Below are 23,899 nucleotides of genomic sequence, written 5' to 3' on the forward strand. Positions count from 1 at the left end.
CAAAATGGTGGTGGTGAATGTTGTTTGGTGCTCAGGTGGTGACACTATATGGTGTGCATTGGAGGTACGTTGTGGATTGTGGAGTTGAAATATGTTTGTTTAATTATGCAGTGTGTATTGAAAATGTGTGGAGTTGAATTGTGTGGCCTGGAACTGTGGTGTTGAGTGAAATTATGTTTAGTGAAATTGTCAAGGTGTGGTGTGAATTTCTGTTGATTGGTGGTATTTGGTATATAGTGCATTTATGTGGCGTTTATTTATGATGCATTGAGTACAGTGCAATTATGTGGTGTGAAATGTGGCACTGAGTGGTATGTGGAGTGTATTTAGGTTGCATTGAGTCAAGGGTAATTATGTGGCTTGTAACTATGTCGCACTGAGTGGTATTTTGTGGAGTGTATTTGTTGCGTTGAGTGGAGTGTAATCATGTGGTTTGTAATTATGTGCCACAGTGGTATTATGTGGAGCGTATTTATGTTGCATTGAATAGTGTGATTATGTGATGTGTATTTATGTGGTACTGAGTTATTTTGAGTCTATTTATGTTGCATTGAGTAGAGTGTAGTTATGTGGCATGTAATTATGTGGCACTGAGTGATATGTGGAATGTATTTATGTTGCATTGAATATAGTGTAATTGTGACGTGTGATTATGTAGTACTAAGTGGTATTATGTGGAGTGTTGCATTGAGTAGAGTAATTATGTGGCGTGTAATTATGTGGCACTGAGTGGTACTATGGGGTGTGTATGTTGTATTCAGTAGTGTAATTATATGGGGTCAAATTATGTGGCACTGAGTGGTATTATTTGGAGTGTATGTTGCATTGACTGCAGTGTAATTATGTATCACATAATTATGTGGTATTGTGTGGAGTGTATGTTGCATTCAGTGGAGTGTAGATGTGGCGTGTAATTATGTGGCACTGAGTGGTATTTGGAATGTATGTTGTATTGAGGGCTAGTAATTATGTAGCATATAATTATGTGGCACTGAGTGGTATTATGGGGAGTGTATGTTTATTTAGTAGAGTGTAATTATGTGGTGTGTAATTATTTGGCACTGAGTGGTATTATGTGGAGTGTTTGTTGCATTGAGTGCAGTGTTATTATGTAGCATATAATTATGTGCACTGAGTGGTATTGTGTGGTGTGTATGTTGCATTCAGTAGAGTGTAATTATGTGGCGTGTTATTATGTGGCACTGAGTGGTATGAGAGGAGAGGCAAAGAGGAGATAAAGCTGTTTACACTCACGGTAAATTAAGCATAGTGTAAAGCGCCAAAAAGCATCACTGGTGATGGAATTGAACATTGTCATGAAAATCGCAAACTCAGAGCAAGACGCACCATAAACAACCCAGCCAACATCAACCCCTATGCGAGCCTTGTGACTCTTATTATGCGAGTAATACAATATTATGCATATTGAGGAGATTCATGCTGCTTTCAAGAAGCTTGCCTCTTGAACTCCCTAAACTACAGTGATTTCCTCCTTGGAGAAGTATCCACTTGAAACTTTATATTCCGGATTTTCTAGAGATTCATGGGCATTTAAGCAAATTCTACGCTTTGCATCAACCCAGCTCTAGTGTTTGCTTTACAATGCAATCGGCTTATTGTGTTGGAATGCGACTGATAAATGAATAGATTAAGAATTGCATATGTATAAATAATGTTATAGAAAATGCTTACATGGACATTTTGTTTAAAAAAAAAAAAGGTTCTGGCGCCTAAAGTCACAACATCGCTTAACTATATTGTTGAATCTGCGAATGGCCAGAGTAAAAACACAGAACACCAAAGTAAAGAAGGTAAATCCAGGCAAATCTGTGACGTCTGGTGTAGTCCCCATTCTCAAAGACTAGAACTTAGCCAGAGGCAGTGTTTATAAGCAATTGTGGGGTTCTAGCTACCACTAGGTTCATTCTTATGGGAAACAAAAAAAAGCGAGCACCATCTGTTTTCAATAACCACCAACGCGATAATTGGCGACTGATAAGGTTGAAGCTCACGCTCGAGGACCCTATGCCATCCAACAAATAAGGTGGGACAATCAACCACCTTGTACCAATTGCGTGCTGTGTTTAAAAAAAAATACACAAGCCAATTGTGGTCTCAGAACACACACACACACACCCGCCACCGCCCTTGCAAAATGCCTTGCAAGCCCTTGCAAAATGTCTTGCAAGCCCTTGCAAAATGTCTTGCAAGCCCTTGCAAAATGTCTTGCAAGCCCTTGCAAAATGCCTTGCAAGCCCTTGCAAAATGCCTTGCAAGCCTTTGCAAAATGCCTTGCAAGTCCTTGCTAAATGCCTTGCAAGTCCTTGCTAAATGCCTTGCAAGTCCTTGCTAAATGCCTTGCAAGCCGCCCTTGCAAAATGCCTTGCAAGCCGCCCTTGCAAAATGCCTTGCAAGCCGCCCTTGCAAAATGCCTTGCAAGCCGCCCTTGCAAAATGCCTTGCAAGCCGGCCTTGCAAAATGCCTTGCAAGCCGGCCTTGCAAAATGCCTTGCAAGCCGGCCTTGCAAAATGCCTTGCAAGCCGCCTTGCAAAATGCCTTGCAAGCCGCCTTGCAGATCAGCGCATGCGCTTTCTCAGGCGAAACCTAAAAAGGAGCATTCAGATTGCCTAACTGACTTTTTATCCCTTGGACATCTTGCTTCCACAGAAGTAAGTGCTCTGATTGGCTGGCCGCAACATGAACAACATCTTTGCAGCAGAGATTACAGCACTCTGGGACTAAGTCCTCTGTACTAAAAAAGTTTAAAAGAAATATATGAGGGCAGGGATGGGGTACTATGCCCGCCTTCCAAGCCCTTGTTGGGATGGAGGGGCAAAAAAATAAGCATTTGCAATGCAATAGGTCTTGCATTACTGATAGTTTGGGGTGTTGGCGTGGCAAGTTAATAATGCTACGCTAATAGCTTAAACTTTTAGTAATGCGAGACCTACTGCATTGCAAATGCTTGCATAGTGAGTCAAGAACCATCATTTTATGTCTCAGCGCAATTTTGTTCAAAAAGTAATATGACCCCTGGGGTGGGCTAGGGCCCAGGGGGTCATTTTAAATATATATTGCCATTGCTGGCTTCCTTGGTGGACCCCCTTCCTGAGCAAACTATGGCTTGGGGACCCCATTCCTCTGGCCCTGACATTCATTTTGAAAGGGGAGATGGGTGCATGGACCCAGTGACCCCATTCACCGTTGTCCGGCATAGTATTCAAAGCAGAGGGGTGTACGCCCCCCCACCCCAAGCAGATTACAGCCTATGAACCCATTCCCCCCCAGCCCGGCATAAATATTAATGGGGGGGTGGGATGCGCGGCGCCCATCAGCAAACCTTTTAAAGCCCCTGGGATGCTATCCCCCAAGGTCTGCTCTACCGTGGTGTCCCTGGGAGCCCACTGGTACACTGTTTCCCTGCCTAAGAGAGTGTGGACAGGCAAGACTTGTCTGCTCCTACCCAGGGGGAGCTGAAAAAGATGCTCTATCTGGATGGGAGCAGATGTTTCCCTGCCAATGTTCTTGCGGGCAGGGAGACACCAATTACTCCCGCCCAGCTGGGGCAGAGAAATACCTGCTCCTGCCGGGCAGGAGTAATGCCGCTTCCACATGCGAGGACCCGGTGGGGCCCTGTGGTCCCCAATTTTGTGCCTTAGGTGGCCACCAAGGTATACACATTAGGCCTCAGGGAGAGATGCCACCCCCCCTCACCCCCTGATAAAACAAATAGTAAAGTGTTAAGTTGGGTGAAAATTCAAGTGACGACATACCATTTAAGCTTTAAAACCAGCATTTACAATGCAATAGGTCTCGCAGCATTAAAGTTTGAGTTACTGGCATTGTAAATGACAATGCTTTGCATTAATTATTTTTTTTAACTTTGCAATTGGTATATAAGCATTGTTTGTGAATGATTAGTTGTTGCTTATGCTAAGCAAAGTTGGCAGTAATATAGAGTGCTAGTCTTGCTTGTAATAAGCATGCTGATTTAAAGCGCACTGATACCTGCGGGTAAAGTTTGCGCTATATAAAAGGGAAAACTAATAAATACATTTTTAAAAAAGCCTGCCTATACCACGTCCGTTCTTATTCTGCGATGCCACATATCTTTGGGTCCCTGTACTTATTAATTGCACCCGGCTGTGGGAAACCTCGATGGCAGGAACAACGTGTTGCGGGGCAGTCACGGACAATGTAGCCACTGTCCTGTGGCTGCACCGCGGGGTAACAGTGTAGGGGCAGGAAGGCAGGCAGTTGGTAGTGATGTGCCATAGCAGTGTAGTTCTCTGTGTGTGCTGGCCATGGGGGTTGCTATTGGCTGACTAGAAGAGGTGAGGAGGTGACAGTTCGGTGTGCCTGCTTCCTGATTTAGGCCCAGATCTTTGTACTGGGGTGAATGTAAGACATTGTTCTGCATTCTGTCCATCAACTGTGTTTTTTTGCTGCTTCCTGATCTTGGGCAGGCGACGGGTAAAAAAACAAGCATTAAGGGGCTGGAGGAAATTGGAGCTGGGTTGATGGGTTTGTACAGGAAAGTCGGGGACTCCCTGTGTTAGAATTTGTGTATGTCATTCCATGGGCATCAATTTCCCCCTTGTGAACAATAACACCTTCAGCCAGATAGTTTCACAGATGGGTATATTCAAAGACACCTGTTTAGCCTACCAATGCCTTCACAAACAAGTTTGAGCTATTTGGATTGTAAATGACAATGCTTTTTATTTGTGTTTTGGTTTCTAAAACATAAAAAAGGCATTGTGATTTACGATGCCAATAGCTTAAACTTGTGTAAATGCGAGAATTTTGCATTGCAATTTGCTGTTTTATACAGCGCAAACTGGACCCGAAGGAATTGGAGCACTTAATATGAGCACCAGTTACATTACACAAGGACACATTCATTTTTTGGTAGGCATGAGGCAATTAAGTGATTTGCCCCGAATCACAGGATGTGGAGTCAACGCTCCAAAGTCTGCATTTACAACATCTATGCAAAGTAGATTAATCTGATGAGGTTGCAGAGCAGGGAGGCGCCACAGCAGATGACCAAGTACAGAGAGATAACAGCAATGATGGCTGCGGAGAAGAAAGGGGTTGATGTACAATGGTTATTTAGTTTAGTTTCTCAATTAAAGAATTGGGAAAATGGGTCTGGCATGTGCAGCACATGAGTCGTGTTCTCCACCGCTGTAGTACCTGTGCCCACCCTTCTCACCTTGGGCCAGATGGTTTCATGCAAAGTTCACCACCATATCGGGCATATCCTATAGTGCTTCACAGCCTTTCCCATTGCACTTCCCCTCTCTGCCTCCCACACACCCCGGGCTAGACCCTTACGAGGCAGTGCTGCCAGCTGCCCTCTCCTGTGTTCATCCAGGCCGGCCCTCTATGCACACACAGTGTTGTGTTACGGGGAGAGGCAGAAAGGCCTGGCAACACCGACACAGACAGGTGCGGTCGGCTATGTGCTGACAAGCAGGTATGGGCTGACTGCACAAAGTAAAGTCGCCCATTAATTTCCGCCCGGCAAATCAGTGATTCTGATAGAAGTCTGGTGCGCCTGAGGCTTAATATCCGTATAGTTAATGTAAAGTCAGGCACCGACTTGAAGCAATATACAGAAATGCCCAGGGCAGTACAATACTCCAGTCCTTGCCTGCGGCAATATTTTGGAAAGGTTCAATTTACTATACCATCATGAAAAGGGGAAGGTTTACCCATTTACATTCTATTATACCGATTGCTGTGCCTTCTTACCGTCTATCTGTAACTCTCGTTTCCTATAGCTGCAACGGGAAGCAGTACAACGGAAAGTAGTACACTGGAAGTGTTTCGCGTACTCTTTTTCAAATGGACCAAATCTCGTGATGAGATCCGTAACTAATCAAAACAGGGGTGCCCAACCTCGTCAGAGATAAGACTCAGAGGACAGCAAAGCTGGGCTACAGGAAATGACGGCTAACGACACAATACACAACGCCTCTAATCCATTTAAAGACGCTTCTAACTGTGAATCGGGAAAAATCTGGCCAAGAGCCCATATTGGAATAGGCGCTAGTGTGAGCAGTCTGGCAGAAATCGCAATACGTCACTGAGACCTAAAAACTGAAGCCCCCGAAGCCCGCTTACCGCTGGTGCTGTGGTGCGCGTGACAAACTACTGTGGGGCAGGACTTCCGTTTCCTGCTGGAAGCTCGCGCCCACGGAGTGGCTGGCCAGGAGAGGAGCAGTCAGGAGAGGAGCAGTGGTGACGCGGGACTCCCATGCCCGATGGAGAGCCCCGCGGTGGCGGCTGAAGTCCGGAGTTGCGCCGATGAGGTGAGTGTGGCTTAGTTGTAGCGGGGGGGGGGGTGTCTGTGTGCGCTCGTGTGTCTGTGTGCGCTCGTGTGTGTGTGCGCGCTCTTCTGTGTGTGTGTGCGCTCTTCTGTGTGTGTGTGTGCGCGCTCTTCTGTGTGTGTGCGCGCTCTTCTGTGTGTGTGTGTGTGCTCTTCTGTGTGTGTGTGTGTGCGCGCGCTCTTCTGTATGTGTGTGCGCGCGCTCTTCTGTATGTGTGTGCGCGCGCTCTTCTGTATGTGTGTGCGCGCGCGCGCTCTTCTGTATGTGAGTGTGTGCGCGCGCGCTCTTGTGTGTGTGCGGGGGGTGGTGGTGTGTGTCTCTGTATGTGTGCGCTCGTGTATGTGCGCTCGTGTGTGTGTGTGTGTGTGTGTGTGTGTGTGCGTGTATGTCTGTGTGTGTGTACGCGCGTCTCTGTGTGGGTGTGTGTGTGACTAGCCTGCCGGAATCGGAGCGCGTGGTTGTGCGCGCCACCCGCTCCGATCCCATTCTGGCAGATGCTCGCGGCCAGGTCTTGTCTCCTGGAAAGCAACGCCAGTAACAATAGGTCTCTGGCGAGACATCGCTTTCATAAGGTTAACGCCACGAGACCTAAAAACACTGAAATTCACCAGTTCTAGTTACTTTAGTGAACAAGATATAGTTACATGAGATAACTATAACTTACACCCTCACCATGCACTGCTTATGACCGTACATATTGCAGCACTCATGAGTTGTTCATTGATAGCATTAACTGATGACAACTGAACTGCCTTCATTGATGGCAACACTACATGGCTGATGCAAGTTAGTTTTGGAGGGGGGGGGGTTGTATGTCATGGATAAGGTTTTTCCTTATGTGTTGACTTGGAGGGCCGCCATGGGAGCCTGCCTCAGGCTTTATCATAACAGCGAACCTGTGTTATTGACACATCGGACTGCATGGCCCTTCACTTCTTGGAGCCTTTGTTGATTTCCTCAAATTGGATCGGATGTTTTTTTTTTAAGTTTTATTTTTTATTTGCTGGGCACCAGTAAATCTCAATGTCTTTTTGTATAGGCCAAAGGTGGAGACGTGTGTTCTTGATCACCATACACAATTCTGTGCTTGTATCAGAATCTCTGAATAATACTTTTCACACTTGTATCTGGTTTGTGTTTTGTTTTGTTTTATGTGAACTTACTTCATTGCTATACAATAAATTACTTAGTGTAAAATGTAAAAACAGTCTGACGGAGTTCGTTGATGAAGACTATGTATATTGGAATTTGTACAGCAGATACTAACAAAGTAGTGATGCGCTGACACAGCTTTTGACAGTACAAAACGAGGACTGGTTATGGACAGTTCCTTCAAACTGTTAGTATTTTTATAATTTTTGGACATTTCTAAGGGACAGTGAGACCCTTTTGAAATTACTCTTCAGTGCTTTTTCACTCATGCTCGATTTTAAAAGTTTATACTCTAGCTAGTAGATTTACTGTTACCTTTTTTGTTGAAAATTGACTATATATGCCAACTAGTAGCTTGTAAGCTACCGGTAGCTCTCCTACTACCTGCGAGTAGCACCTCTGTGTGCACCCCAGCCTATGACTATTGAAGTTTTTGCTCAATTGGATTATATGTATACCAAAATTAAAAAAACATGTTTTCAAGACGCAAATTTGTGTATTTTTAGAACTCATAAGCTGATGTCTGTGTAAAAGTAGTTTTATTTTCCAAATGTTTGAATCTATGAGAGATTTAATACTCCTGTTCATCCCTTGGTGCCAGGGAAGTGCAGCTATGGTTTGCATGTACTACCCAAATTGTCAAAGCCTTTTTGACATTATTGCTGGAAACCCTCCATAATGCACCGATGTGATCACGGCGGACACTCTTGCATGGGGCGTTCACTTTGACATCTATAGTATTAGTAGCTTTGGATGATTTTCATTGAACAAAAGTAGCTATTGTTACAGAAAAGGTTGGAGAACCCTGCTATAAACTGAACAACTCCAGATTAAGCATAAGGCAGTCGTAATACAGCCATTACTTTAACATCTATTGTGTTGCACAGAAAGCCTGCTTATCCTTACGTCCGTACAAAAGGGGTGGTGATGAACGAAGCATCTGAACCAAACAAACACTCCCACCCAGTCAACAGATCTGGGTTTAATCCATCACCGTTCTTTAGCCCACTATGCCGCCCCAGTTCAGACATGGCCATATGTAAATCAGTCTGACCCTGTGCCTCATGGGAACAGTCCAGCTCGAACTGCCAAGCCATGCCTTCACTGGACCGGAAACAAGCTTCCTCGGACCGGTTTCTGGCATTCCAGCGTCTTCAGCCAGGCTTGCTTGATTCCAGTGGCAAAGTGAGGTATCCTCACGTCAGGCTTTTGAAGTGAGAAGAAAATTATCCACTGGGAACTGCAACCAGAGTCTCTCCTGAGCCTGGAATTCGCCACTCTGGAATTTCAGGGAGTTGGAATAGGAGAAGAAGCTGCACCACTAAGAGATCAGCGACTACATTTTCTCGGCCTGCATGGCAGGTAGCGGGGAATCTTACAGCTGCATTGAAGGGGCCCTCTTTAGGTCTCGTCTAGCGATGCAGCGCATGCGCTGCATGCCTTGTCGAGACCTATTGTTGTCGGTTTGGTGGCCGAAGGGGGACAGGTCATGTGCACACGTACATACACGTCTCTTTTGCTGAAGAGATGTGCACGCTTACAGACACGCGATGTGCATGTGTACGACGTCTCTTTTGCTGTGGGGTCCTAGTGGCTCTCTTCCTTCTCGGGCCGCGGGCTTGCTTTCGGAGGTCTGGTTTTAGAGAAAGTTTAGCGACTCCCAGTGGCACTGGATCATTCACTGCTAGGAAGTTTGACAGGCGGATTTTTTCCCTGCGTGTAAGTAAAGGTAAAAGATTGAATGGAACCTTGTTACACTGCACCTAAGGTTGCGGTCGGAGCTGCCCAGTTTCGATATGTGGAACCAGCTTCCAGTCGCGGATCAACATTCTTTGATTAGGAGCAAATTCTCAGGCAGGTTTCCACTGCTCAACGCTTCCAGTGCCCTGGCATTTTGTGCCCCTGGGTGCTTCACCGTTCTGTTTTTCCCACTTTGTCCACCTCCCACCTCCCCAGCGCCACTCTCTTAGACCTATGGATTGACTGTGGGATCCCCGGGGAGGAGCTAAGGTTGCAGTTAGACTGGTTGAATCCAGTTTGGTATCCCAGTGGCGTACGCAGTGGTCCTGTTGGCGGGTTAGTGCTAGGTCACATTTTTCCCAATTAATATGAAAAAACCCCAACTTTTTTTTACTGAATTGGTGAATGGCAAAAACTGTTCAATATGAGCGAAAAAGGGGCGGCTGTGAGGGAGGCTTTAGAAGTACTTTTGGAGGTTGAGTGCAAAGACCCCATTCACCCAAGAGGCTTATCACAAACATTGGTGGAGCCTCACAAGGCCCAGGAGAGAGGCTGCAAGTGTGGTTGCAGCAGTGGTATTGGCCTGCTCGGCCCCTAAGCAAAAAGGAAAATCAAAAGCACTTAGCAGCTTTTGAAAAGGAAGAGCACGAGAGTGACACTGAGGCAGCAGATGAGAACATTTTACCTGAGGCGACAGCGGTGAGAACATCAACGGCAGTGAAAGGCAGAAACACGCTCCCTGTGGTAAAGTGAAGCTGCTGTCAAGCCACAGGGGTGGAGTCAGAGTGAGCGTACACCAGCAGACGTGCCTTCGGGTGCAGTCTGCACCCCCAGGAGCACACAAGGCACAATCGGAAGACAGGTGGTGCAGAGAAGGGTTCAGGCGGGAGGAAATGTAGGTTTGTCAGATGACCAGCAGGAAGTTCTTGAGTGCTCCAGTGAAAGTGTGCCTCAGTCTTCAGTCGCTAACAAAATGATTATGCATTATAGGCATACACAGGCTGAGAGAGTGCCTACAGGATATAAGAGGCATATGGAGTCAGGGCAGGGAGACATTTGGGATGGTGTAGGAGATTAAACAGAGACTGATCGTTCACCATGCCATTTTTCCCACTCTACTTGCCTCCCTAGAGCCCCTCCCTTAGACCTATTTGAGGAAGTCCGCAGCGCAGCCCTTGTGAGCAAGTCTTGTGCGCTTCCCCCTCCCTGCCAATCAATGCCAGCTGACTGCCGGCCTGCTCATACCCTAGGGAGCCACTCCCGCCAACAAGCAGACTTCTCCAGGTCTCCAGTGCCCCAGGCTTCTTGTGCCCCAGGGTGCCTCACCATTTACCTAGCTGTTTTTCCCACTCTGTCCGCCTCCCACCTCCCCAGCGCCCCTCTTAGACCTATGGCTTGACTCTGGGGTCCCCGGGGAGGAGCTACGGTAGCAGTTAGACTGGTTTAATCCAGTTTGGTATCCCAGTAGCGTACGCAGTGGTCCTGTTGGCGGGTTAGTGCTAGGTTTACATATTTCCCAATTGATATGAAAAAAAAGTTTTACTGAATTTGTGATTGTCAAAAATTGTTCAACATGAATAAAAAAGAGGTGGCTGTGAGGAAGGCTTTAAAAGTACTTTTGGAGGCCGGGTGGGAAGACCATTTGCCCAGTCAGCTAATCACAAACACGGGTGGAGTTTCACTAGGCACAGGAGAGAGGCTGAAAGTGGGGTTGCAGCAGTGGTTTTGGACTGCTCGGCCCCTAAGCAAAAAAGAAAACCGAAAGCACTTAGCTGCTTTGAAGAGGAAGAGCACAAGAGTGACACTGAGGCAGCAGATGAGAGAGTTTTACTGAGGGGCCATGCGCAGAGGTAAAGTGCAACAATTCACAAATGACAACAAATACATAGTCACCATAAATTCACATAATAGAAGCAGATCTTTAAATAAAGCAGCAGAGCCTGGTCCACGTGCAAAAGTGTAGTGCACTGATGGGTGCCATATTGCCCTTTATTGGAGCAGATAAAGTGCCATTTGCAACAATGGAGTACATTAATTCCTAACATAGCAAAAATATATACACTAACTACAACAATAGAGTAGCTGGCTGAATATTGACCATACTGATGGCTAGCGCTGTTGTGTTCACATGTTAGACAGACATACTAACCAGATTAGAACTATGATCTGAGCATGCACGATTGCCTAAATTTGTTTTCTGAAGTTCAATAACTGCATTGTCCAAAATGTTTTAGTTATCAATACAATTGCTGATATTAGTGATTTTTGGGTAGACTTTCACCTGGTCTTTGGAGGTGTTTTCATGAAGTGTGGAAAGAGAAAACGGCTTCTACATGTAGTGTTTGAGTATTTAAGAAGTGGCAGATTTTTGGTATCCTACCTGAATATTGGGTTTATAAATATTGTCCTGCAAAAAGTAGAATTGTGTGAAAATCGACTACCAAAATATTGTGAAGCAAAGAATGCCCAAATAAGTACAGTCTTACTGTTCGGAAATCCACAATTGCCTTTATGAAGATATTCCCATCTTCAAAGTAAACCGATGGGGTTTTAAGCATAGTAAATCCATACTTCCCAATGGGTACTTACTTTCACCATATTTCGGTTGTCAATATTTTGGCGATGTATTTTTTGTTTTTTTGACACAGTATTCTGACAAAGAACCACATTATTTGCTTGGTGGTATGTACGTGGGGTGGGGGTTGCAGATTAAGTTTTAACTTGTTGGTGGTATGTGCAAACATTGGTCTGCTGTAAAGTGTTTGTAGTAGTGTCTGTTGGATCAATTGACTGTAGTGACAATCCCCATAGCTGGTGGGTGCAGGTCACCACCATGATTGATTTTTAACAATATTGCAAGTACTGAAGTTTTGGAGTCACTTTGTTTCATAAGGGTTGACTTTTTGGATCCTTCGTAGGACAAACTAGTATTTATCAAAGCAAAAGTAGATAACTGGAACAGGGATTCTGCTCCTACACAGAACTGTGCATAGAGACTTGGAACCTCGGTGAATTAGGGTGTGCCAAAACTCACCTTAGTACCCAGCATCCCCTACCAGACTAGCAACAGTGTCTCATTGGCTCTTCTATAATACCAATGATTAGATGACCCAGAACATGGAACTTGGATTACCTCAGGCAATGTGGAACACATGAACACTCTTTTGTTATACTAGCATACCAGTCCAAAACTGGTAGTAAAAGAAGACACGTGCAAGTTTGAAATATTTATTTCTAATGCCGTGTTCTCATGCGCAGTATCTTAGCTAAAACAAGCAGACATATTATAAGCAACAAGATAATCAGAATAGATACTATTCCATAAAATGCAAAGGGAGAAAGCATGTTATAATGCTAAATGGAAACAGGTTTAAAATATACCTATATTTCACCCTCCCTTGCTAGTAGGTTATTTTATATCTACAAACAGTCTCTTGGGATTACATAGGCGGCCCCAAATCTCTGGTATTTAGCAGAAGTTGATCACATCAGATTATGCACCAGCTCTCAGCATGCAAATGTTTTCCAAGCGTGTGTGATCATGCCTACGCAGTGCATTATTAAACGCGCCAATCTCAGAGGTGGCCACAGCTGCATATATGTTAAGTCTAGAACATGCGCTGATCAGTCCGAACAACAACCACTGTGTTGAAATAACCTTGAAGGCCTTTGCACTCACTGTGCAGACAAAGCGTACCAAGCAAGGCTGCTAATATAGGAAAACATGTTATTCTCGTGTGAAGCAAAACACTGCTAAACTCTAAACATTTATTATAATGTGTGCCGTGTACAAAAGGCAGCAGAAAGGAAAAATGGCGTTAGAACTTCTAATAAGCTCATGTCAACTTAACACAGTGTGAATGCAAGGCTCTGTCCCACACAAAACAAGTATGTTTTGGGCCACTCGCCTATTGTATGTATGTCTATGTATACGGTATTTCTTTAGCTTGAACCTAGCCGAAAGGCAGCACGGCGTTGTACATGGTAAATGGCAAGCTTATAGTCAGTCATATGAGAAGATGATGGGTTGTGGATGGTTATTGTATTGTAATGTAGGGTTCTTTAAAGAGTGGTGTCTTCAACTCTTTCTTAAAGTGAAGCTCCAGTGGGATATTTCTGATGAATGCGGGGATATTGCTTCAGAGCCTAGGTGCTTAGATAGAAAAGGCTTGTAGTCACTTTTTAGGTCTCGCCTGTCGATGCGCATGCGCATCGAGCAAGGCGAGAGTATTGGGACTTATCCACTCTTTATCCACACTGCAAGGAATCGTGGCGATTCCTTGCAGTGCCCGTGACTTTTAAGCTCAATGCGCATGCGCATTGAGCTTAAAAGCGCGTGCACGTCCGTCTTTGTTTACCCGCTCCGCCACCTCCCCTTCCCGCCGTGTCGCATTTCTCCTCCCCCCTCCCCTCTCTTCCCTCCGTCTTGTTTATTTTACCCGCTCCGCCCCCTCCCCGCCGTGTCGCATTTCTCCTACCCCCTCTTCCCTCCGTCTTTAGACTTTAAAGCATGTGGTGCAGTGGTCTCTTACAAACATTTGATGCTATGAATTAGATTCAGTTTGTTACTTTACCTAATTTTGGATACAGCACGGACCAAGGAAGACTAGAGTCTGCGTTTTTTTCCATAAAATGTACAGGTTAAAATAATCTGCACTTATTGGCAGCACTTGAAGTGAACGATTCATGGTTCATCGATGACGGTGGATTATTCTGTGCTGTTTGTTGTAGACCCTCTTCATTTCCAAGTTTGGTTGAGTCGTGGGCCTTTGGTGCAATGCTGTGCTCACGTCACCTGTCGTCAGTGAGCCATCCCCATCATGTCTTTGTACCTCCGGGTCAGCGCGCGGGCTTGGTTGGTCAGGCGGCTCAGAACGTGCAGCAGTCCTCGGGTGTGAGACTGGAGCAGCACTTCCAGGTCAGGGCTCTCTTCCGTCTCCGGGTGCAGGTCTGCGGTGTTGGCCTTGGCCGGCCAGCCGTCCAGAGGGATCAGCCCAGTTTCTACCGTCATCCGGATGGACTTCAGCATGATGTAGCTCTGGTAAAGGTCAGAGGCCGGTGCCCTGCGCCTGGTCCAGCGGGACATCGAGCAGCAGGCTGGGAAACATCACTTCGTGCTCCATGTTGCAGGCGGCTTCGGAGAACCTGGCCATGGCGGAGGCGAGGCAGTTTTTCGGGTGCTGCATCTCCGAAACTGTACAGAGGCCTCCTCGAGTCGCAGGGCAGTTGTTAGGTTGGTGATTCCCAGTGCGACTGGGTATCTGCTGGCATTTCAGGGGTTATATGGGCCAGAAGCTGGTGGCGTGACTTTTTTTTTTTTTGGAGCAGTCAAATTGCAACCGTGGCAAAAGTTGGATCGTGCAGGCAATCTACTTCCACAGCTTGGTTAATAATCCCATGGGTTACGTAACCACTGCCAGCCCAAAGCTTGCTCAAGACAGCTCTTCGATTTCACTGCTCACTGGGTGAGGTGATCTGATGTTGGGCAATAAATAAACGAGACGTTCCTTCTGTTTCACAGTATGAATAACTCCCCTGCAGCCGGCCCAGAGTGACCCATGCAGACTTTGATAAATGCTTTATTCAAGGACAGTGTAAAATAACTTGATTAAAAAATGAAAAGATCTTACATGAGTTTACCAGATTTCGAAGTTTATTTTTCACTGTATATGTGTAAAAAAAAAACCACACAAAAGTACTATTAACATTTGAATAGTCCTAAATAGAATAAAATTACAAGACCTATATATTCCATCACCATGAGGTACTGTGCTTACGTTTTATGCGTCTTTTGTTGCATTCGGCTCTCGTGGTTTAGCTTTTAACAGTGCAAAACCTTTCTAAAACATAATTTTTTATAAACCTTTTTCTTGAATACCATTTCGCAAATAATTAACCATGAGCTCATTTAGACACAGCTTGTTTTCCATAAGATGACATGCTAATTACTTGCATAAGACAGATGTGTGCTTTCAGGGTAGGGAACCACAGGTGTTATATGGTGCAAATCATAATAAACATTGACAAAGTCAATCAGTCTCACCTACGAGAGCCTGTGACTCTCACTCACCCTCACTCTCACTCACCCTCAACCCCTCACTCACCCTCACTCACCCTCACTCACCCTCACTCACCCTCACTCACCCTCACTCACCCTCACTCACCCTCACTCACCCTCACTCACCCTCACTCACCCTCACTCACCCTCACTCACCCTCACTCACCCTCACTCACCCTCACTCACCCTCACTCACCCTCACTCACCCTCACTCACCCTCACACTCACCCTCACACTCACCCTCACACTCACCCTCACACTCACACTCACCCTCACACTCACCCTCACACTCACCCTCACACTCACCCTCACACTCACCCTCACACTCACCCTCACACTCACCCTCACACTCACCCTCACACTCACCCTCACACACCCTCAACCCCTCACCCTCACACAGTGCAATAGGTCTCGGAGCATTTGAGTTAGAGCTTTTAGATTTGTTTATGGCTTTTTTTATTTGTAATTCTTTAGCATTGGCTACAGGAAACAAAAATGCTAAAGATTTACAAAAAAAACCCATAAACAATTCTAAAAGCACTAACTCTAATGCTGCGAGACCTATTGCATTTCCAATGCTTGTTTCTTTTTTTAGGTCTGGTGTGGGCAGCGCTGCTCTGCGAGGCATGCTATATTAGAGTATTGACTTGAAGCCCCGCCCACTCTCCATCCATACTTTTCATTGTCTGTGTCATTGTCCTTCGTAAATGCTGGCTTCTGATCGTTAAAAGGCTTGTTAGTCCCTCCTTAGTCCTGTCTTGTATTCATTTGTAACCCCCCATAAGGACTGGCCCTCAGTTGTTACAAGGTACGTCTTATTTTAGTCTGTAAGCACTATATTATTTAATGAGATTCACCTACTGCAGGCAAGACATGCTTTCCGGCAACGCGCTTTCACTTTCAAAAGAAGCCCGGACAATGGTGACCACTTCTTTGAAATGCAAAAGTGCTTACTTTTACAAGAGTTTGAGCTAATGGTATTGTAAATGACGATGCCTTTTATTTATGTGTTAATTATCAAAATAATAAATAAAAGGCGATGTCATTTACAAATCCAATAGCTTAAACTCTCGCAAATGTGAGACCTATTGCATTGCAAATGCTTGTTAAGCATTTTCTCCTCCTTTTGCAAAACGTTCGTCAACGTCCCACTTCACATAGCCAGTGAATTAAAATATAAATAAAACGAGCAGCGTGCAAACTGACAAACTTTTTACTGCCCCTCCATGTTGCACTTGCTGAAATATGCATTTCTCTCTATTGAACTGTGGGTTAGAAGGGAGGAGTAAGTATCCTTGCATACATTGTTTGTGATAGCGAACTATATGTTTTGAGATAATCCACTTTTAAATACTTATCTTGTTTTAACCCAGCTAATACAACAATTTTTATTTTTCAGATGGCCAATAAGCTGACCTTCCTAGCAGTACTGTTTTGTTCTGTTTCGAATGGACTTGCTCAACAAGGTACTGAATTTTCCCTTAATCAGGGGTGGGTTAAGTAGAATTACATCATACATGGAAGTATTAGGGTATGTGCTTGGCTTTTTTAATATCCGAGTGCTGTTTAACATAGTCATATATTTTTTTCAAAATATAGAAGTGCTATGGTTCCTTAATACTGTTGCCTCCACCAGGGATACTGTGTGTAGTGTCCCCTGTCACACTAAGCAGAATTGAGCTATAGAGCATTTTTTTTCATTTTCCATGATGTTTCAAAATAGTCACATTGGTGGAAATCATTTTTAACCTCCGTTATTTACTGTTTGTGCTGAATAAGCATGCTGCTTTTTCACTGCCCAGTATTTTGCCATGGTTTACATTTTGCCATTGTTTACAGTGCCAAGTTAAAAATGTCAAAATTATGTAAATACTTTAACAAAGCAACAGCAAAGTACGCAGTTTTTAGACGATGCTGTCAAAAAGTTTACTTATATTTTGTCAGGTGGAATTAGCGTTGCGACCAAATGCTTGCATTGGTGAGCTATGCTTAAAGGTGACTGACTCTGTAGTGTTGCATGAGGAGTCCAAGTGCAAAATGTGTTCACTGTATGAAGTGTTCAAGTATTCACTTTCTGAATCTACCCATCTAATGAGTCGAAGCTCCTGGCTAGAAATGCTAGACCGAGGTATCCTTAAGTCTGTTAGAACCATTACCCTCTTCAGAAGGGATGAACTGTGTACCAGAGATCCTCCGTTCTTTTACAGACTGTAGACCTCCTCTCCAGTTGACCTTTCCATAGCTACACTTCAGACCCTAATATGCGTGTGTTAAGCATCGTCATTTGGGATTGAATTGCTCAGAAAGTGTCACATCCTACCCACAGAAAGGCTACTCCTCTTAATGTAGGCCACAGAGAGGGACATTTCTATAGCTGCATTTTCAGAAGAGGAATTCCTTTTGCGTATCTGATAAGTAAGATGAAATAAACACCTGGTCAGTTGGCCCTGGAAAGGGATGAGTGCTAATGGCAGTAGCATCAATCTCAATAGTTTGGCATAGGTTCTTATGGCGATACGTCCAGAATACTGACGCCGGTTGTAGGAAACTGGCTCTGTAAATGATATTGCCACTAGGTGGTAATACCATGCACAGTCCAGGGGGTTCCCAAAAAATGTACAGGGCTCAATGTAAAACACAAAGTGCTCGATTTGAGGTAGTGTGGGCAAGCAGCCTTAGGCCTAACACAGAGGAGTGTAAAACATTTATTGCACAACAGTGATCAATAACGGACAGACGACTCCAGAAGGAGATCTAGACCAATCTTAGAAAAATTTACTTTGTATTTTATTTTAAGACCTAGATCTGCGCAACAAGGCATGTATGTTTTTAAATAAAAATACTTTTCACTTTGAAAAAGCGATACTTAGAACTTTTCCGCACAGTTAAATGTTTTCCTAGGGGGGAAACAATATTGCGGTTAAACACGTAAGTATTTAACTTACAATCTGCCTTCGTAGCCAAAAGTTAGCAATGACCAGGGGTGAGGTAAGTACCAAAACTGAAATACCATAGGCACAGGGGTGGCCAGGTGCAGAGGCCAAATTCGGAGCTCGACCCATTGCTTTCCAATGAAGATGGTGAGTGCCTGGAGCCACATGGCTTGCAGGTAAGTAAAGCAGTTGCAGGGGCTAAGCTTTGGGGGTTAGCACAAGGGGGGGCCCACAAAGCAGCACCAAACCTACACCACCATCGGCACAGAGGCATCCTAGTGCAGGGTGCAAATTCGACGTCGGGTGGCCAATGCGTTTCAATAAAGATTCTCCTGTCTGCAAAGAGGCTGCAGACGTGGCACTGGAGGGTGCAAGAGAAAGACAAACGACCGCAGAAGTAAGTTGGGGTGTAGGGGGGTCACAGAGGCACCGTTGGTTCAGATCACAAAGCCCAGGGGCTTCAGGTGCATGGTGCCCCTGGATTCACACTGCAGGCACCTCTGGCCGTGATCGTTGGATACAAAGTGGGCAGGAGACGCAGATCTGCCTGGATCCGGAGGCTTTAAAGTAGGTGCCTTCTCGACCGGTCTGCTGTCCACAGGATATTGGCGTCTTTTTCGAATGCAGCGTCCGATCAGGGGTTTCAGAGGTCACTGGCTGCAAGACAGTTCACAGGGTCATCTAAGCAGGAGACAGGCCAGTAGGGCTGGGGCCAAGGCACTTCTCGTCTTCTGGCTTTTACAGCAGGGTGTCTTCTTTCTTAGGTTGTCTGAGATCTGAGTGCTAGGTCTGGGAGAGCCACCTATATACTAAATTTAGGAGGCATTTTAGGGCTGAAGCAGATGGGGCCAATGGGCACCTTACCTGGGGTGACTACACTCTCTATTATTGCACCCTCATAGACCTAGCCCTGATTAGAGTGCGGGTCCCCCATCTTCAAGATGGCGGGGACTGAAAGTTGGGCTTCGCTTCGCTTCCCCCACTTCAAGGGTGGGGTTGGCAGAGGTGGGCACACCGATTTGTTTTAGTTTTCCTGCTCAAAGTGAGGGTGTAAACCAGGGGCTACCAGCTGCTGCTAGCAGCACAGGCTGGGTGGGAGGGGTCTCTCATTACAAAGGCACCAGGCCTTTGAAACTTCCCTCTTTGAGCACTGGCCCATCCTGGGGGAGGAGGCATAACACCTCTGCCCAGGATGTGCATTGTTTCTTTTCCCAGAGAGCAGGGGCTTTCTACCCAGGGGTCTCAGACCGCACCATCGTTAGTAGGGATTCATCGGGCACCCTCGGAGTACATGCCAGTGTGGTATCTATTGTACCATGTTCCCTCTGGGTAGCCATTTGGGGTGACAACTGCACAAAGAGTGTTCGCAAAGTGCCTTGCAGTAGTAGCAGCACATCTCAGAAGACAACAAATTCATATCTAGACGACTGGCTCATAAAAGCCAGGTCATTCAGTCAGTGTGTTCAACACACTCATCAAACATTACACAACTTGGGGTTCACAATCAACTACACCAAGTCGCATCTCCAGCCCTCTCATATACACCAATATCTCGGGACTACAATAAACACCTCTACAGCTCTAGCTTATCCTAGTTCAGCCAGGATAACGAGCATTCAAGCCTTAGTCACAAAATTTCAGACCAACACTCTCTTCCAGCCAGAGTGTTCATGAAACTCATAGGCATGATGGCATCTTGCATTTTTATTGTACCATATGCAAGGCTTCAAATGCGTCCATTAGAAGAATGTCTAGCACATCAGTGGAATCCGGATCAAGGACAACTTACGGATCTGGTGTTGGTGAACGGCCGCACACATCACTCTGCTGTGGTGGAACACCAAAAACTTGTCCAGAGGGCGGCCGTTCCTCGAACCTATTCCACAAATAGTACTTGCAACAGACTCATCTCTCACAGGATGGGGAGCCCATCTCCTAGACCATACAACTCAGGGAAGATGGACCACTCACCAACAAGTGCTCCACATCAATCACCTAGAGCTGCTAGAGATATTCCTAGCACTAAAATCTTTCCAAGTACATGTACAGAACAAAGCTGTCTTGATCCAGACGGACAACATGACAGCCATGTACTACGTACAAAAACAAGGAGGCACACTTTCTCTGCAACTCTCCCAGCTTGCACAAAACATTTGGAGATGGGCCATTCCACAAAAAATATATCTACTAGCCGAACACCTTCCGGGAGTGCACAATAAGATTGCAGATCTGTTAAGTTGACAGACACAACAGATTCATGAATGGGAACTACATCCACAAGTTCCTCTACCATTTTTCCACACCTGTTGTCCAAGGGCAATGTGATATGGATGAACTGGTCAGTCAGATTGCGTACGCTTTTCTGCCACTCCCGCCACTCCCACTAGTGGTACGCAAACGCAGATATAGTCTCTTAAACTAATCTTAGTAGCTCCCACATGGGCACGCCAACCGTGGTTCACAACGCTGAAAGAACTCACAAGTTCCACACCAAACACTGCTGACCCCATCACTGTTAACGCAGAACCATGGAGAGATAAGTCATCCAAATCCAAGCCAACTGAATCTGGCGATCTGGCTCCTGAAGTCTTAAAATTTGGTTACTTTAACCTGCCACCAGACTGTATGAACATCATTGCGCCTTAACTGGGGCCGTTATTTCGGCGCAGTGCGGGCGTTCTAAAAGGTGGGCTGGGCCGCGTCGACCGTTGGCCGACGGCAGCACTAGCGAGGCAGTGCTGCCGTCGGCTGTTGACCGATGGCAGCACGCAACGGGTTAAAGAAGCCAGACGACCCACTACTAGAGCTTGCTACGCTGCAAAATGTTTCCCATTTACTGCACCCACTAGATGCTTCCATCCAGAATATCATTTGCTGTCTACTGCATTTACAAAAATGTAATCTAGCATACTCATCTATAAGTTTACATCTTGCAGCACTCGCTGCGTACCTATGAAACAGACAACACTTGTCACTATTTAGATTCCCTGCAATTAAAGCATTCATGGAAGGACTAAAGAGGATCATTCTTCCTAGGTTACCACCCTCTCCAGTGTGGAACCTTAATATTGTTCTTATCCGGCTCATGGGACCCCCGTTTGAACTTTTACACAAATTTGAACTACAATTCCTCACTTGGAAAACCGCTTTCCTAGTGGCCATTACCTCTCTTAGAAGAGTAAGTGAGATTCAAGCTTTCACTATACAAGAACCATTTTTACAATTACATCGTAACAAAGTGGTCCTCAGAACAAATCCAAGATTCCTTCCTAAAGTAATCACCCCATTTCATCTTAATCAATCCGTGAAGTTACCAGTGATTTTTCAAAACCCAGACTGTTGCAGAAAGAGCTCTACACACCCTAAACGTGAAAAGAGCCCTTCTTTATTACATTGACAGAACTAAATCCTTTCACAAAACAATTGTTTGTAGCTTTCTCTCAACCACATAAAGGCAAACCCATCTCTAAAGTTTTGCATGGTGGATTATAAAATGTATCTAATTATGCTATTAGAAAGCAAAACGCACACTATCAATTCCTCCTAGAGCGCATTCCACATGCAAACTAGGAGCATCTATGGCTTTCTTAGGGAACATTCCCCTAGAAGACATATGTAAGACAGCAACATGATTTACACCGCACACCTACACTAAACACTATTGTGTTGATGTACAAGCCAAGCAGCAACCTGCTGTAGGCCAAGCTGTCCTCAAAACTCTTTCAAACTACTGCACAGATACAGGGGACCACCGCTAGGGGAGACACTGCTGTATAGTCTAAGCTAAGTGTGAGATCTGCAGCTCATATGCCTCGAACAGAAAATGCAACTTACCAGTATGCATCTGTGCTTGGCATGTAGAGCTGCAGATTCTCACACGCCCACCCGCCTCCCCGGGACCTGTATCTGTTCCAGTTCTATCTTAATTAGATATACGCACATGGACATCTTTTTTCTTTCTACTAACTCCATCATTTCCCATCATGGCGAAAAAAATCTAAGGATGGAGTCGATGCCCATGCGCACTATCGTCCAAGGGAACAATCACCTATCTCGTGACTACAAAGACTTCTTCCAAGACGACAGCAACATGCAATCATCCGAGCCCAACACCAGATGGCGATCTAATGCGAAGTGTGCGAATCTGCAGCTCTACATGCCAAGAACAGATGCATACTGGTAAGTAGCATTTTCCTTACTCGAGATGCTTCAGTCTTTGGTAGGCCTGTTTTGGATTTCCGGATCACCAATAAATCAGAAGGGAGAAGTTCAACATGTTCGTGTTCCACCGACTGTTCAGGCAGCTCAAAAAATGGGATTTCATGTGTGCAGGTGATTTGCCAGATGATTATTACAACGTACCAGATGGAAGAAAAAATTGAGGTTTTTGTTTGGGCGCGATCAATGAATAGATCTTCCTTCACTCTGAAGTCAGCCACTTGCACTTTACCCAAGTGCAAGACTATGTGCAAATGATGCCGTCTTGTGCACGGTGTGAAGTTTTATCAGGATTGATCTCCCCAAGCAATCATTATAGATGCACCTTTGATGTGAGGAGGTGCAGTTGCTGAATTGCCAAGAGACCTTTTTTTATGTATTTTTCCAGTTGCCCTACCAAGGCTGTTGAAACCAAAATGGTAATTATTGTGTATCAGAGCTTGTACAAGAACCATATTTAACAAAGAGGGGAGGTAGAGTATCAAGTAGGATTCCTACTCCACGGGCACTGATACATAAACAAGGAGAATCCTACCACTAATTGGAAAGAAAAGTGAAGAAAGAAGGGGGGAACACTCGGTGTTGTGTAAAATACCCCTCACACACCAACAGGCCCCTTGGTGTCATGCTTCATCATCGGGGTCTTCGCACCCCGCTAAAGGGATGCGGCACGCTGCGACCTACGACTACGCGGGAGCGTTGACAATTCAGACTATGTGTGGTGTGTGTTGAGTGTAAGTGAAAGGAATAGGATGTGAGTGGGAAGTGTAGTGAAAAAAAATTATTAAAAAGGACCTGGCCAGTGGGTAAAAAGAAAAAACTGTATTCTGTACCTCTGGCTGGTGCTGTTAAAAAAAGTGCGAGATGGCGAGGTTTTGTGTCTTAGTAAGGGACATAACCTCTGGTGTGCGTCGACATGTTTCGGTACATGCGTACCTTCTTCAGGACGGGGCACAACTCCCAACCCTACTCACGTTTCTCTACAGAACAGGATTTTTGTTCTAACTTTCCTAAAAAGTGATTACATTCACTAGAGACAAATACAATGTGCCTACAGCGGATTTTTTTGGAACATGTAGTTACATGTCCTGAAAAAAAGAAAAAAACATTAGGTTTGGTTACCATATAGGTTGGCTCAGACAGGTGCAGTCACCTGGAGCCCCAAACGGTTGATTTAACCTGTAAAGGGAAAAACAGACATACAGAACACATAACACACAAACTCACACACACTTATAACAGACTTAGGATTTAGTGTTTTTAAACATACTTATTGTATGAGCTGATTAAAGCATCATGAGCAATTCCTGAACATCAGGGTAGGTAGGTAGGTGGATCCACAATCTATAGGAATAGAAGAGTGGGATCAATGTTGTTGTTTCTACTCACTTGTTGGATTCTGTAATGTACCCACAGAGCTTAAACTCTGTTTTAGTGAATACTCACGAAATCCGCCTTAG

The 23,899-nt window shown here is 45.2% G+C and overlaps 1 protein-coding gene and 1 pseudogene across 2 annotated transcripts in view; one reads left to right on the top strand and one right to left on the bottom strand.

The window, feature by feature from the left end:
• Positions 1 to 23,899, top strand: part of ITGB1 (integrin subunit beta 1) — a 446,163-nt gene that overhangs the window by 84,398 nt on the left and 337,866 nt on the right. For both annotated transcript variants that reach the window (XM_086941542.1, XM_086941543.1), the window contains exon 2: positions 16,688 to 16,754. In XM_086941542.1, coding sequence (XP_086797668.1) covers positions 16,688 to 16,754 — 67 coding nt within the window. The remainder of the gene's footprint in view (positions 1 to 16,687; positions 16,755 to 23,899) is intronic.
• Positions 13,735 to 14,501, bottom strand: LOC147688706 (mid1-interacting protein 1A-like; annotated as a pseudogene).

This window comes from Lissotriton vulgaris, chromosome 10 (genome assembly GCF_964263255.1).
Source record: "Lissotriton vulgaris chromosome 10, aLisVul1.2, whole genome shotgun sequence".
NCBI classification, from domain to species: Eukaryota; Metazoa; Chordata; class Amphibia; order Caudata; family Salamandridae; genus Lissotriton; species Lissotriton vulgaris.